This window comes from Tyto alba, unplaced genomic scaffold (assembly GCF_018691265.1).
Source record: "Tyto alba isolate M040663 unplaced genomic scaffold, T.alba_DEE_v4.0 Super-Scaffold_18, whole genome shotgun sequence".
Classification (NCBI taxonomy): domain Eukaryota; kingdom Metazoa; phylum Chordata; class Aves; order Strigiformes; family Tytonidae; genus Tyto; species Tyto alba.
The window spans coordinates 14,051,320-14,066,630 of NW_024881280.1; the positions used below are offsets into that span (position 1 = coordinate 14,051,320).

Consider the following 15,311-nt stretch of genomic DNA (forward strand, 5'->3'; position numbering starts at 1 on the left):
TTAAAAGTATGACGAAATTGTTTTAGGACCAAGTATTGAATACTGTGCATCAATAGATTAGCCACATCACCTGCCTGCGCTCCTATAATTAACAAAATTAACAAAACAGAGAGACCTTTAGTCATTCTCACATCTTCTGCATTCCAGAAGGCATCCAGACCCAGGCATAGTGGTGGGATACAGAGCTGAATCCAGCCACACTCTGCAGCTGGTATCTTCCACTGTACCCTCTCTCCATTCTTCCTCCTATAGCTACCTGTCGAATTGCACATCTAAGGAGGCCTTATGTATGGCATGCAGTAAAAACAACAGTCTAACCTCCACTATGTCTAAATGGCTGCCTCATGTAAGGAGTAAAAAATATTCCAGTAATCCAGGAATTCAGTAAAAATTCCCAAACTTCAGAGGTCTACTGAAGCAGAAGCCATCAGCAACCAGGGTTTGGAGAGGTACTTGTTGAGAAGAAAAGTTCTGAAGGATTTTAAATGTCTAGTTGTTTGAGGAAGACTGACTTCTTGTATCAGCAGATACATGAAGAAACTAATGGTATTTAGTAGCTAATGGCATAAGTATTGAGTAAAATGCAGCGCGATTACTGAGTGTGATGAAAACTGAAGTTCCTGATCTGATAGATAGCCAAGCAGTGCCTATTAAACCTGAAGAAATAAATTTGCCAAGATGGAAAAAACAATCGCAACACCATCCTTTTCTAAAACTACTAATAATCATAGATGATACCTAGTTTTACAACACAATGCTATCCATTTTTTTTTCCTTTTAAACTAGATATAGATATGGGGCAACTATCAATAAAAACATAAGAAGTTCATTTGAATGATCAAAGTTTCAGGTTTTATGACACCCAGCTCTCAACTGTATGTGGAGGAAAACTTTTTAGTGGGTACAAAAGGCAGCAATGGACACTTGGGATGACCACATAAGAAATAAATGGCCTATTTCTGAATTGGTAGAAGAAAAGCCAAGTATTTAATGTGAAAAGACACAGTATCCATTTCTGAAGTTCAAGTTTGGAAGGGCATTTTAAAACAGAGAAGACACTGACTACTGTGTGGCTGTGGGAGTATTTCAGGACCTGATGCAGCCCTGGGAGTCCCCAAGACAAACACTGGGGGGGAGCCTTTCAGAGGGAAGTTCTGACCTGTAATGGTTTGTAGCTCATAGAAGTAGTCAATGTGGGGTGTTGGTTTTTGGTTAGTTTTGTTTTTTTTGGTTGGTTTTCTTTTTTTTTTTGTTTGTTTGATTTGCTTTTTTTTGTTGGTTTTTTTTTTTGTTTGTTTGTTTTGTTTTAAAAAAAGTCTTCTGTAATATCAAAAAAAAGTGAGAAGTATGGAGATTTTTGGGTAGAGTCCTTTCCAACAGAGAGGCACCTAGATGTACAGGTCACAGTAAATGGTAGCTCCAGTTATGTACAACTGAGGAAACAGGTATTTGTTTCTCACTACACCCAAATGATTCCTTCATATTATTTCTATCTCTACAGAAAGCAAAGAAAATTAATTTTAGAGGAAAGTTATACCATTCTGTTTGTTCATGTTCCTAGAGCAATGAATCCAGAGAAAGCAGAAGTATTTATGTCCCCTAAAAATTACAGAGTAACTTTAAAAAAGAAACATGCAAAAATTCTCCTTCAGTATGAAGAATTTGGAAATCACAAACTACGAAGATACGGTTTGGAAACTGTCTTTCCTATCACACGTAAAGAACTATCTTACAAAGTTCTATGCAAAATCCAGAATCTGAAAAAAGTCCACAGGTATTCTATTCAATTTCAAACTGGTTATCCAGTTTCATAACAACTGCATTCTACAAGAAAGTAGCATCTTCCAGATTGATATGGGATTCTTTAATTGCTGTAAAGACTTCTCATTTAAATTTAACATACTTACCACATCCCAGTGACATTTTTATTCCTTCAAGTATATGACCATCCTTAGCAACATTTGCATTAAGATTTATCAGTTAAATTAGTTTGACATGTTCAGGTCATCTATTAAATATGACAAAGACACAATGTCACAGATTTCTGAGAAAAGCCCTATGTGAGAGGTAAAATGATCAGAGTAATTAAATTAGAGATGGGGATTTTTCATAAGACTCAGCTCTAAAACTGGAACAGTATCTAAAGGGTGATAAGGATTTTGTCTTGAAGTGCATCGCTGTCTCTGGAACTGGACTCCTCAAGTCCATATATCCCACTGCAGGTCTCATTATGGGTATAATAGAGATGAGGAACAAAAATCCACATATAAAAATAACTTCCAACAGTTAATAGCAGTTACTAATTGACATGCATAGTTGAATAGGATAAGCATGATTAGCAACTGAATGATGTAATGGCAAAATATGCTCTATCGTATTTTACAGGCTCTTACAGTATTTTCTCTATAACCCTTTTGATTTCATCCTTCCTCAATTCAACAGGATTTTTCTATAAAGGAAACCCCTGCATTTATGTTCTACCTTGACTTCCATCCTTTACAAAGCTCTTTACTCTGTGCTAAGAAGTCACAGAAAATGCACAACTGTAACTAGGTGTTCTATAACCATTTAAAAATTCTGGGAACTCTTCCAAGTATTTATCTACAAACATAAATCATATTTACAGAAAACGAATGTTACTTGATAATTTATAGGGAGGCTGGTATGTATGAAAAGGGAGAGACAAAAATGATATCCCCAGTTTGTTGGAAAGTTCAATATTCAAAAGTATTAAAGTGTGCTGGATCTCTGAAAGGCTTAGTTAGGGATGTATATTTATGCATATATATTGATAATACACACATACATATCTATATATATGTATGTTTATGTAATTAAGTATGAATAAAATGTAATTTTACCAAAAAAGATCTTTTCACCAGTCCATGACCATGACCATAATCAATCATAGGATCAATAAAAGGTTCATTAAGAGGACAAAAATACAGATAACAAGATTGTTCTACACTGTAAAAGTCCCACACCACTTTTTAAAATTACAAAATATAACTTGAAAGCAAAATATAATTAAGTGCTAACTGATACTCTGATGAGGATCACATTTTTCTTTTTGTGGTTTTGAGGTTTTTTAAGACTAAACATCCTACATAACAATAAAGCAACACACACCTCTATATAATTTTAGGTATTTACAATGTACCCATGTTTGGCCATGTAACGTCTCACATGGTGAAGTGCTAGCAGCATAGTTTGAGCATGTATTTCACAGTTACATTGAACCAACATTGTTGCATCCATCACCCGGTATTCTAATACATTTACTGAGCACAGAGTCCATAAATGTTTACAGAACACTCTCGTTCAACAGAAGCCAAAACCAACAAAAAATATCCCATTTAATTTCAGTAGAAGCCAATGCTTTACTTTAGCAACAACACTGCAGCTAGCAGAAATGGTTACTACCTCATAAATTTTGCCTTTAACTACAGCTTGTGCCACTGAGGGACATATGCATTTGCTAAAAATCAAACACAGTTTACTGAATGTCTGATCCAATGTAATATAAAATAAACCCACTATAATAACCAACTTGTACATAGTTACTGTACACAGGAAAAGCTCTGGATAGTGACAGAGAAAAGCTGTTGAAAGGGTCTTTATAAAGACCCAGACTTTCCTTTAATAAGCAATCATATGCTAATGCACAAAAAATAATAGGCACAGTATGGTGTGTTACAAAATCTATCATGTGAATTTAGAGAACGTATTTTTACATTACTACACTGCTAATATTTCACTGACACAATTCTCCCCTCTGGAGACTGGGGATAAAAAATATTAATTACTTGTACTGTGGTTCTTGACATGAAGGAATTATTTATCTGTAGGGAAATATTTTGATGGTATGGTAATTTAATAAATTATATGAACAATTTCACTGAGAGCAATATTACATTCAGGATGACTAATACAATCCCTGAAATGTGCAACTTGGTCATGTCACCACTGCAATGGCCCGCTGAAGTGTATAGTAGATATAACATGAAGATTGGCCCAAACTAATATTCCAGAGCATCTGCCCCTGAGTTTTGATAGAAAGGCTAGAGCTGAATCTGAACTTGGTGTACCTGGAGATCTTTCTCGTTTATTCATAAACATTTGTTTACTTTAGGACTTAATTCCTTATGACTACTGTTGCCATTATCTTTGTTTTCTTGTGCCCTTTTCTGAGGCTTCATGTCCCACCACAAGGAGCCAGGTCACCAGCTCTGTTCCAATGGCCTCCTGCCAAAGGCAGCCCCTCACTTACCCACTCCCTTGGTCAACGCTGCAGGACTTCTGCCAGTCTAACACAGACATTGGACAGGCACATGCCATTCAGCCCTGACACAGAAGGGTCCTCAGCACAAACCCAGAGCCGCAGCAGACCTCAGCTAGTGGCCAGAGTCCCAGCTCACTGTGACCAGGCCAGTACAGACCAGTCCTGTACAGACCAGTCCCAGAAGCCACACTCATCAGAGGGGGTTGACTCCAGCCCCCAGTACTGTAGCAGATATGGTTCTGCTGGACCAAAAGATAGTGACGGGAGATAACTTATGTTTCCAAACACCTGATGTTGACTAGTACTTATAAAGCTATTTAAAGATAAAAAGTGCTATGAAAGTGCAAAGTGTCCTTAATAGTTTTATAGAAATATTCTGAAATTACTTTTTAAATCATTCTTCTTTCAGAGATGACAATTCTGTCACTGTTTACAATAATTTCATAATACATAGGCAGTAATGGAAACTTTTGGGGCAAGGGGAAGCTCAACAAAGGAGATTACAAAAAAGACTTTCCCTGTGTTGTAAAGTAGATAGACTATGTCCATTATGCTTTAGAGTCAGTTCTGAATTGTACCACTGTCACTATCGCATAAAATTTTAAAATTTTCTTCAGAGGCATTGGGAAATGGAGAAATTAAGAGGTTTCTGCTATCCATCACCATTTTTTACAGATGACAGTGACTTTCATGATGGAACTATGATTGGGACTGGCTTCTTCATATACAAAATACATTACCTATTCCTCCACTATGAGCCCTTCATATGTTTCCACAAAAGTCATCCTTAAAGGGGGAATTTTCTCAGTATTACATTCTCCTATAATACCTGTGTTCATTTGGAGTATTATGAATCTCCCTACCCACTTAGTGCTGGGGATGATAGCATTTCCTCCTTTCAACAGTCCTTGTTTCATTCCAACAGCAGGCGGAAAAGTCTCAAAACAGAAGTAGCATGAGGTCCATTGCTTGGTACATTGAAAACTAAATAGTACACTAGAAAGGAACTGTAGGAAGAAGAAGTTCTGCACTACAGGGAAATAGACTGGATGACCATCCCCCTCTAATTTCTAGTAGTTTATAATTTACTCTACATATTTTCAGGCTGAAAGAAAGGACAGAAGACCCCAAACTTAATAACTTTAATGCAGATCTACTGCATAACCACAAACACCCTGTGTTCCTCACAGCATCCACGGACTTCTTTATCCCAAGCACACTACTTTCATGCAAAATTTTACTTTTCTGCAGAATATTTTTAACACCTAGACACATAAAGCAACATTTTTGAAGAGACAGAATTACAGTCAATTTACTAGGTTACTTCAACATCTATTTTCCCCCTTGTCCCTTATATAAGAGCAACTATGGCAGTCTGGTATTGCCCTGCCAGTATAGTTTCTCTTCCACTTTTTTCTTTTTCCACTGGCAGAAAAGCAGCATCTTAAAAGTTTTCCTGAACGTTTTGTTACAGAGGGCATAACAAATGGGGTTAACAGTGCTGTTCACATAGCATAGCCAATATCCAAGGTGCCACAGTGTCAAGGGAATGCAGTCAGAGCAGAATGTGGAGATCAAAACCATGATATTGTAGGGAGTCCATGTGATGATAAAAGCCAAAAGAATGGCACTTAAAGTCTGTGCTGCTTTGCGTTCCTTTATAAGAACCATCCGTTTCCTTTTGGTTATTTGGTTATTTATATTTGGATCCATGCTTTTGATGGAAGGATCCTTTGACAGAGCAGCAGAACAAGGAGTTATTTTTACTTTACGGCAACAATTGTTGGCTTCCTGGGTGCCATCTGCCTTAACCACCAGCCGGAATTTATAGGCCACACACTTTTTACTTTTTTGTACCTGGCCTTTGACAGGTGACAAAAAATATTTCTGGTTCTCAAAATCACTTTCTTCAGGTTGATCTTTGACAACAACATCCATACTCTCATTAAACTCTTCTGCCTTACCTTTAGATGGACTTTTGTAAGTTACTTGGAAAACTGAATCAGCAGCAAGTTTGTCCTCTTCTTCTGAAGATGCGTAGCTGCTGCAGGTGGTTAACTGGTCAGCCTTAGCCCAGTCGTTACAAGTACTTGCTGCCTGAGAGGCTTTCACTGTAGCGGACGTACTTCGACTAGATGAAGACCAGGAAGCCTGACACCTCTCTCTTTTGACCAAGTTTTGTTGCTTGCAACTGAAGCAAGACTTCAGGAATGCTTTCTGAGGCTTTATCATCTCAAACTCTGCCACAGACTCTGAACCCTGCAGTTCAGCAAGGTCCTTGGTACGCTTCTCTGTCTCTTTATAGATGCGGCAATACAAAATGGTCATCACGGACACCGGAATGTAAAAAGCAGCAATTGCAGTACCAAAGGTGATAATGGGCTCATATAAAAACTGTATCTGGCACTCTTCAGGTGGTACTGTTCGTTCACCCACAAAATACTGCCAGCACAAGATTACAGGTGCCCACAAGACGAAGGAAATTAGCCAAGCCAGACCAATCATGATGCCAGCTCTTTTGGGTGTGCGTTTGGCCCTGTAAGTTAAAGGCCTTGTGATGGAAAAATATCTGTCAAAACTGATGACTAGGAGGTTCATTACTGAGGCATTGCTAGCTACATAGTCTAGTGCTAGCCACAGGTCACAGGCAAGGCTTCCAAGAGACCAATGGCCTATGAGTATATAGGATGTATAAAGGTTCATAGAAAATATTCCAATTATGAGATCGGCACAGGCAAGGCTGAGCAAATAATAATTGTTGACAGTTTTGAGCTGACTGTTAACCTTGAAGGATATCATTACAAGAATATTTCCCACTATGGTTATTAAGCTTACAATTGCAGTTACAGTGGCAATAGTAATGACTTCCCAGAGGCTATGCCCTTCTAACTGCTTATGGTTGATGGATGAACTGTTTACAACAGTAGAATTGCTGAATAAATTTTGTTCCATTCTTATTCTTGGTGTATTGTCATCAGGATCTTAGCACTGTTGCATATTGCTTTCTGTACTTGAATTTTGGAGACAGCTGTAAAAATCAAAGGAAAAAACAGAAAAGCAACTCATTAAATAGCACAGACTTCTGTTAGAGTTACCATAAAACATCTGTAAAACAATCTATCAGATTATCCGTGCTCTCTTTTTGCATTTTGATTATTGTTTCTACCATTGCGAACATAACTAAAACGTACAAATGTACGTTCTAGGACAATGGCATCTTACGAAATTTCTAAATGCAATCAAAACATCTATTGTTTCTTAAGACAGTCTATCATGTCAGTTCTTATATTTTGAATACCTTAGGAGACCTTCTACATATTCTTAAAGACAGACATTTAAAGTTTTTCATTGCAATAAGACAGTGAGTCACTGTGTTGTTTCCGACAGTATTATGTAGAAGACATGTCAAGATTTCAGAAATTATTTTTGGAAAATTTGGAGAAGTCACCAACAACAGAGCGTAAGAAGAAACTGAGGATGCATAGGGAGTTAGAAATCATGCTGGTATGGTGGCACCGGGAAACAAACAGATGTTAGAAGTGGTTGGGGCAACTGAGGGGGAATCCTTCAGTTAAGGAAGCAGAAAAAATAAGTTTGGCAGGAAAGACTTTTCTCTAATGGGAGATGTCAGGACAGAGAAGACTGATTAGGTGAGGTGTGGAAGTACAGTTTGAGTAGTTTGGGTGAGTGAATGGTAGGGTTGAGGATAGAAAGGACTATACTGAAGAGGAGGCAGCAGTGGATGACCACAGTGACAAATAATGCAACAAAAACTATTAAATGCTTGCATATATAAGTGTATAAAAAATATATACATGCATACTTGTATATATGAGTAAATACTTGCATATTTAATATATTTGCAGCAAAATGTAGAAATGGCACCGCCGTCACTCTATTAATGCATACATGCCTCTGATGTCCATCCCTTCCTACATTCTTCACTGCTGTTTCCTTGTCCCCCTGAATGCATGCCTGAATTAGGCAACTTGGTTCTTTCACAGATATCTGCTGGTTTTTGAGTCATTCCACCACATTAGATGATGCTAATCACTTGTTCAATGCTTAATTGTGCTAGACTGTGTAATTTTTGAATAGTCAAATAGTCGTTAGTTTTTTAAATCAGAAACTAAAGACAAATTATTAATAGTTTATTTTTTAATATCTAGCCAGTATAAAACTGGTAAGACGATCCCTTTTTTCAAAGCAGACACAGGTTCAGCTAAAATTATCACATAAATCACCTATTAAAGTCCAACTCTAAGTCTTTAGGATTCTCTCTGCATCAGATCTCTAGTATATGGTCTTCTCTATCCATCCACACAACTACTTTGTGTTTTCATCTTTCATCCTAACTCTCAGAACATTATTTTCTTTAGTCTTGGTAAGTGTCTTTTATTAACTGCAAGCTTTTACAACCTATTCCTTTCCCACGTGTCATCATCTATCTTTTGTACCAAGTAGTTGGGTATTGTCTCTCATCAGCTGAATACATCCATATTTTATAGTAACTTGTTGAATTTTCAGAAAAGCATCTTATTTTCTTTCACTGACCTCTTATTTGCTTTCATTGTTTCCTGCACGTTTATCCCAGGTCTCCTAAATAGCTATAGAAGTGTATCATCTTTCTTCTTCAAACCCTCCCTAATGATTATCTCCTGTTGTGATGGAATTTGATAATAATAAGTTTCCTGGTGTACTGAGATCACTGTCTATTGTACTACCCAAAATGGTTCTCCTCCATCTGTGTGTGTCTGTTATCTCCTGTCTTATATTTAGAAGTTTGTGCATCTGTATTTTGTTTATACACAATATATATTGAACCTAACTCAACAAGATTCTAGTTTGTGTATAAGCCTAGTAATAATCATAATATATGCATGTTGATCCTCTGTACACTTGGCTCTCTAGAGTCTCTAGATGCAGCCTAGCAGCCAAGAATAGATAGAGTGCCGCAGCAGTCCTAATGAGCCCCATGCAAGGAAAGAAATTTCATCCTGGTTCTGAATTCTGCAAAGACTTCCCCCACATCAGAGCTGTCCTGATGGCTGTGCATGTGCACGCTGGCTTTACAAATCTTTACACAACCTTGAAGTGCAGGAATTTGTTTAATGTGAAACAAAGATGCATGGAGCAGCTGCGTGACTGTGATAGGTAGCTGAGCTGTCAGAGATGAATCTGTGTGTCTCTGCTACCTCACATGGCTTACGCTGCTTTTTCTGTGGACACTTGGCACAGTTGTTCTGCACATCAGTAGCTCCATGTGATTAAATTTTTAAGATGGCAGTGCAGTGATGGGTTTAGTGCATCGGTCGGGACAGTGAGGGCCAGCTGCTCTGCAAGGGAAAGTGAGCCATGGGTAGAACACGATACCAAGGCAGATGGGAGCAGAGACCTCACCAAGAAGAAGCAGGATGTGGAGCAGCATGCTTGGTTCATAATCAGGGCCAGAGACGGTGATCAGGGTCAGACATAGTCCGGCGATCGCTCAGCAAGTCCATAGTGATGAGGCAGGTCCGTGACCAAGCCAGGAATCCCAGCCAGCAGGTCCAAGTCAGGATCAGAGTCAGGATCAGAGCCAGGATCGAGGAGGTAGGAGACCAGGTGTAGATGTAGCTGCTGCTGCCCAGCTGTGATGTAGCACAGGCGGTGTCCAGCAGTACAGCCCCAGCTTAAAAGCACTTCCCAAGGGAAGGGGGAGGGAGGCTCTCGCTTCTAGCTGTCTTCACAACAGGTCTTATCAGCTGAGCAGCTGACCTTGGACTCAGCCAGCCAAACTCTAACATAGCCAGTGGTGCTCCTAGGAAGGGGGCTGCGCTCTGGGCCTTGGCAGCTAACATACCTGGAACACTACCAGCCCTCATGAGTTTTTTGCAAGTTGCAAGATTTCAGTAAAGGCTAGAGACGATCTTAAAAAAGGCACCAGCTATGAATGTCAGGCACATGGGTAAACCTCTACTAACTTCTACATTTGCCTAACACCTGGGGTTGAGCAGCTGCTTAGGATGATCATAGGAGATTGTTTGAATTTTCTGCCTTTTTTTTCAGAAGATGACACTTTTCACAGAAGAGGGGAGACTAGAAATTGCCTCTACACTTTGGCCTCTAATGTTTTGTCTTTTGCCATAGGTGGCAAATGTGTCCCCCTCTAAGGTCACTCACCCTCCCTAACATTAGGATTTAGGAGGAAAGACTGCTGAAGCTACCCATGTGGATTGTAGACTTCAGAGCAACAGGAGAAGCACAAATTGTTGTCCTGACACAATTGTTCTTGGTTTGAACTGACATGGGCAGGAGAAACACTGGTAAGATTGTATAGAAATTACAATTAATTTTTAAATAAAAAGCACTCTCATTATCATCAAGCAAAGGCTTCCTTCCCTAATGGGCTGTTTTACTTTGATGCCTATAAAAATTGACCGTAACTAAGCTGCTAGTACGCAAGGTCTCTTCTCGGCATGTTGATCATTCCTATCATCTCTTCATTCTCTATCATCTTTTCTCTCACAGGTATGTGTTAACACTTGCAGTGTTACCTTTTGTTCTCTGTGTATCATTCAGGGCAATAGTGCCTGTGAGTGGGACTTCTGTGTGCTATGGCAACATAATTTATGTTAATTGTCTATCATAAGAGATGATAATAGGGAGATCAAAATTAAATTACAAAATCAAAATGCACACGTACAGTATCATGACTTTGCTATCTGTCTCATAATTATTGATGCATGAACTTCATATTTGTGAGTTGTAATCTTATTTGCTATTTGTTGCCAAATATTACTGATATTTTTTTAATCTAGCTGTAAGTATTAATTAATGTGAGTTGTAAAATTTGTACATATAGTCAGTTTACAGTTATCTGCAGGCAGATTGTTCATGTCACAGATTAATTGCACCACAGATGCAGGCACAGCTTGGGTTTGCCAGGTTTTATGATCTCTAGCTCAGCACTGGATCTGCCAGACCTGTGCTCGCTGCACAAGGAATCGCTTAGATGTCTTTGCTACGTGCTTGACAGTGCTGCTCCCTGTTACTTGATTTATTTGCTCGTGTTGCACTGGAGTCACACTAAGCTAGTTTACCGATTTGCTGCATGCTCTGCCCCTGAGCTAAGCAGCCCTTACCACAGATAGTAGTGCAGGCGCTATGGCCCATGATTTCATAGAATGGCAGTTTTGGTCACATTTTGATGTAAGGACTGCCAGGTTTAAAGACCCTTCAAAACCAGATTGATGTTTTAATGTGTGTTGCCAAATGACAGCCTGTGTGCTCAAGAGTGATTGGGCAAGGCTGCTGCTAGGGAACTGGTGAACTTTCCTGAGGACAGCATGGGTGCCTGCCTAGTTCAAGCAGAGCAGGCCAAACCAGCCCAGCTCTATGGCACAAGGCTGTTCCCATGTCCCTGATCCGTGTCCTCAGAGCAAGACGCTCCTCAAGAGGCTGCAGAGCCACCTCATGCACTTCACATAGCACAGGCTTGTGTGCAACACCCTGTCAGCAGGGGCTTGGTTATTTTTTGTCTCATTGCTACGGAAAGCTAACTGTGGGTCCTGCACTTGGTTCACAACAACCCCACGCAACGCTACAGGCGTGGGGAAGAATGGCTGGAAAGCTGCCTGGTGGAAAAGGACCTGGGGGTGTTGGTTGACAGCCGGACGAATGTGAGCCGGCAGTGTGTCCAGGTGGCCAAGAATGCCAACAGCATCCTGGCTTGTGTCAGGAAGTGTGGCCAGCAGGACCGGGGAAGTGATCATCCCCCTGCACTTGGCACTGGTGAGGCTGCACCTCGATTGCTGTGCTTGGTTTCGGGCCCCTCACTACAAGAAAGACATCGAGGTGCTGGAGCGTGTCTAAAGAAGAGCAATGAAGCTGGTGAAAGGTCTGGTCTGGAGCACAATTCTTATGAGGAGTGGCTGAGGGAACTGGGGTTGTTTAGCCTGAAGAAAAAGAGGCTGAGGGGAGACCTTATCGTGCTCTGTAACTACCTGAAAGAGGTTGTAGGAAAGTGGGTGTCAGTCTCTTTTCCCAAGTAACAAGTGATAGAATGAGAGGAAACGGCCTCAAGTTGCACCAAGGGAGGTTTAGATTGGATATCAGGAAAAACTTCTTCACAGAAAGGGTTGTGGAGCATTGGAACAGGCTGCCCAGGGAAGTGGTTGAGTCACCACCCCTGGAGGTATTTAAAAGGCGTGTAGATGTGGCACTTAGGGACAGGGTTTAGTGGGGGACTTGGCAGCGTTTACAGTTGGACTCGATATTCTTAAAGGTGTTTTCCAACCTTAACGATTCATACGGTTCTCTGATTCATATGGCTTTAGCTGAGAGCGTGTGCCGTTTTCTAAACATGAAATGCATTTTCATTTGAAATACATGGGGAAAGCCCTTTCTTTTTCACTCCTTGCTCGTCGAGACTTGCGGCGGGGTACAGGGGCAAACGCTCCCGAGGCGCCTGCCAGGGGCTCGCCCCGGGAGGAGCGGGGGAAGGCAGCGGGTCCCCTCCGCCGGGGAGGCCGCGGTCGCTGCCCGGGCCCGCTGCCGCGCTCATGGCCCGGCGCGGCCGTGCGGGGGAGCTGCTGAGGGCGCGGGCGCCGCCATTTCTCTCTCGCGGCCTCCGCCGGCGGCCTCTTTCCGGGAGTAGGCGGGGACCGGCGCGCGGGCCCGGCGCAGCCCGGCCATGCAGCCGGAGCGGGGCGGCGCTCGGCCCCGCAGGGAAGGCGGCCGGCACGGCCGGCGGCAGCCCCGCAGCGCGGAGAAGGCGGCCGAGGCGGCCGCTGAAGGGATCGGCGGGGACGGGTATGGCCGCGGAGGAGGCCGGGGCCGCGGAAGAGGCGGCGCCCACGGGCACCGAGGAGGCAAGGGCCGGGACAGGCGGGAGCCTCGAGGTCGCGGGGCGGCACCGCCGCCCGCAGCCCCCCGCCCCCGGCAGGTAAGAGGGAAGAGAGCCCGCCCTCCGCGGGCGCGGGGGGAGGCGGAGCCGAGCGCGGCGGGGCCCCGGGACGGCCGGCGGGGCGGGGGTACCACCCTTCCCTCTCCGCCCCTTCCCGAGGTGGAGCCGGGCGGCTGAGGCGGCGGGGGAGGGCGGTGGTGGGGCGGGGAGCGCGCCTTCCCTGCCCGCTCGGCTCGGCTCGGCTCGGCTCGGCTCGGCACGGCACCGCACCGGCGGCCGCCCACGGCCCAGCAGCCGCCAGCACCGGCGTGCTCTCGGGGAAACTCAGATAGGGGTCTTCCGGCCGAAGCGCGTTTGTAATTGTGTGCCGAAAAATACAAGTCTCCTTTGAAAAACGCGTCGGAAAATTACATCACTGTTTGCAAGTAGAGGTGAAGGATTGCTGAGTATTTTGTGCGCAGTTGAAATGAGCGTGTGGCTTGTCCAGTCTGTGGTACTAGCAACGAAGACGTTGTAACGTAGCTCGTGTTACAGAATTGGTACCTGTGATTCACTGGGACACGTATTTGTATTTGTCATTAATGCAAGTTGATGGTTCAGCTTTGACCAATCATAAAGTGTTGTGGCAGATTAAAAGTAGCACAAACATGCCTAAGTGTACCACAACTACACTTTCAGTTTCCTGTGAAGACACTAAAATACTTTCTACAACCCACCGTGGTATGAGATCAACACTGTGCCTTTAAAAACAATTTCCATTTATAAGTGCTTTGACAGTACTGCATTCAGATTGTTCCGTTTCCGTTAGCATTGTTGCAACATAGAAATCATGGTTATCCCTGGATTGGCAGAAAGATTACAATGACTACCTAATACTGATTGGTGTTGGCAGCACTGGGAGTCCTAACGGAGATAGAGCAGCTGCTGCCCCATTTTCAGCATCACATTGATTAGATTCACTTTGACTTTTATGATGCTATGGCTTCAATTGAACTCAGCTAGTGTTTTATCTGTATTAGACCTCCCATGGTTGCTGGTGGATTTAAGAAATGTAAAATAGTCATCCCTCTTGTCATTGTATTTGGATACATTTTAATACTTGTGTTTTGGGAGGTAAAAGATCAGCACCGGTCAGTAATTTCACCTGTAAGCTATACAAATTGCTGAGTTCATATCAGTGTAGGCATACAGGTTTGGATTTTGGATGTGAAACAATTGTGCTCTCTCATAAGCCACAGAGGCAGAGAGGCGGGGGTAAATTCAGCACCTGTATTAGGTGAGGAAACTTCCATCCTGGACCGATTTTTTTTTAAGTTATTCAACCATTTCTTATTAAGTTTAAATACATTTATATCTGTGTTCTTTCTGGTACTGTTGACCCAGCAGGACCCACTTCATAATTGAAAAGGTGCGCTGAGGAAGGGAATCACATTATATGTATGCATTTTTGTCTGGATTATCTGAAGTATTTCAGGAAACAGTTTAAAAATTTTTCTTGTGTGACAGCTTACAATATGTTTTGCCTGATTGCTGTGCTATTGACTGTGATATGATCTTCATTTTAGTCTAGCACAGTGACTTGATTTATTTCTGGCTAAGGCTAATATAGGTTGGGTCTTTAAAAATTAAGCAAGAGCTAAGATTTTCCCAGAACTCTGCTAAAGAGTGTTTAAGCGTAATGCTCTTCCTGCACTGAAGGCTTTTGATATTAAGCACTGTATTATCTCTTAGCACACCTGCCACAAATCTTTCATTTAGCAGCTTGGACAGGACTGGCTTCCAGCAATCCAGCCATAGCATCAACAGCTGTGCCAGCCTGCAGCTGCTCACCTCTTGTGTTACCTCTGAGCCAGTCTCAGAATTTACCACTTCTGAAAGAGGGAGGACCTTCTTCTTCCTCTTCTCTCTTCCACCTGTGTGGTTGGACAAGCTCCCTTGTACTGTCTTTGATGTGTGCTAGACCATGTTTTCTGAACAGATTCAGCTCTTACCTGGCAGGAAATTACCCCCTTTCATGCCCAGTTCTTTAGTGTTCTCTCTGTTCAGCAAAGTGACTACACAAATGCACCAACTCAATGAGAGGATGCTTGGCTCCAGCTAAGCTGCTTGTGTGAGATCCCACTGTCTTTCAGCAACAGGGAT

The 15,311-nt window shown here is 42.2% G+C and overlaps 2 protein-coding genes across 8 annotated transcripts in view; one reads left to right on the forward strand and one right to left on the reverse strand.

Moving 5' to 3' along the window:
* Nucleotides 1-5,226: 5,226 nt before the first annotated feature.
* CHRM5 (cholinergic receptor muscarinic 5) overlaps nt 5,227-15,311 on the reverse strand; it is a 50,616-nt gene continuing 40,531 nt past the window's right edge. Inside the window, exon 3 of the mRNA XM_032984717.2 lies at nt 5,227-7,310. Coding sequence (XP_032840608.1) covers nt 5,648-7,234 — 1,587 coding nt within the window. The 5' untranslated portion in view covers nt 7,235-7,310 and the 3' untranslated portion in view covers nt 5,227-5,647. The remainder of the gene's footprint in view (nt 7,311-15,311) is intronic.
* AVEN (apoptosis and caspase activation inhibitor) overlaps nt 12,889-15,311 on the forward strand; it is a 128,130-nt gene continuing 125,707 nt past the window's right edge. For 3 of the 7 annotated variants that reach the window (XM_042791217.1, XM_042791218.1, XM_042791219.1), the window contains exon 1: nt 12,890-13,208. In XM_042791217.1, the coding sequence (XP_042647151.1) occupies nt 12,957-13,208 (252 nt within the window). In that variant the 5' untranslated portion in view covers nt 12,890-12,956. Of the gene's footprint in view, nt 13,209-15,311 lie in introns of all 7 variants that reach the window. The other 4 variants (XM_042791220.1, XM_042791222.1, XM_042791216.1 and 1 more) reach the window with 3 other exon arrangements.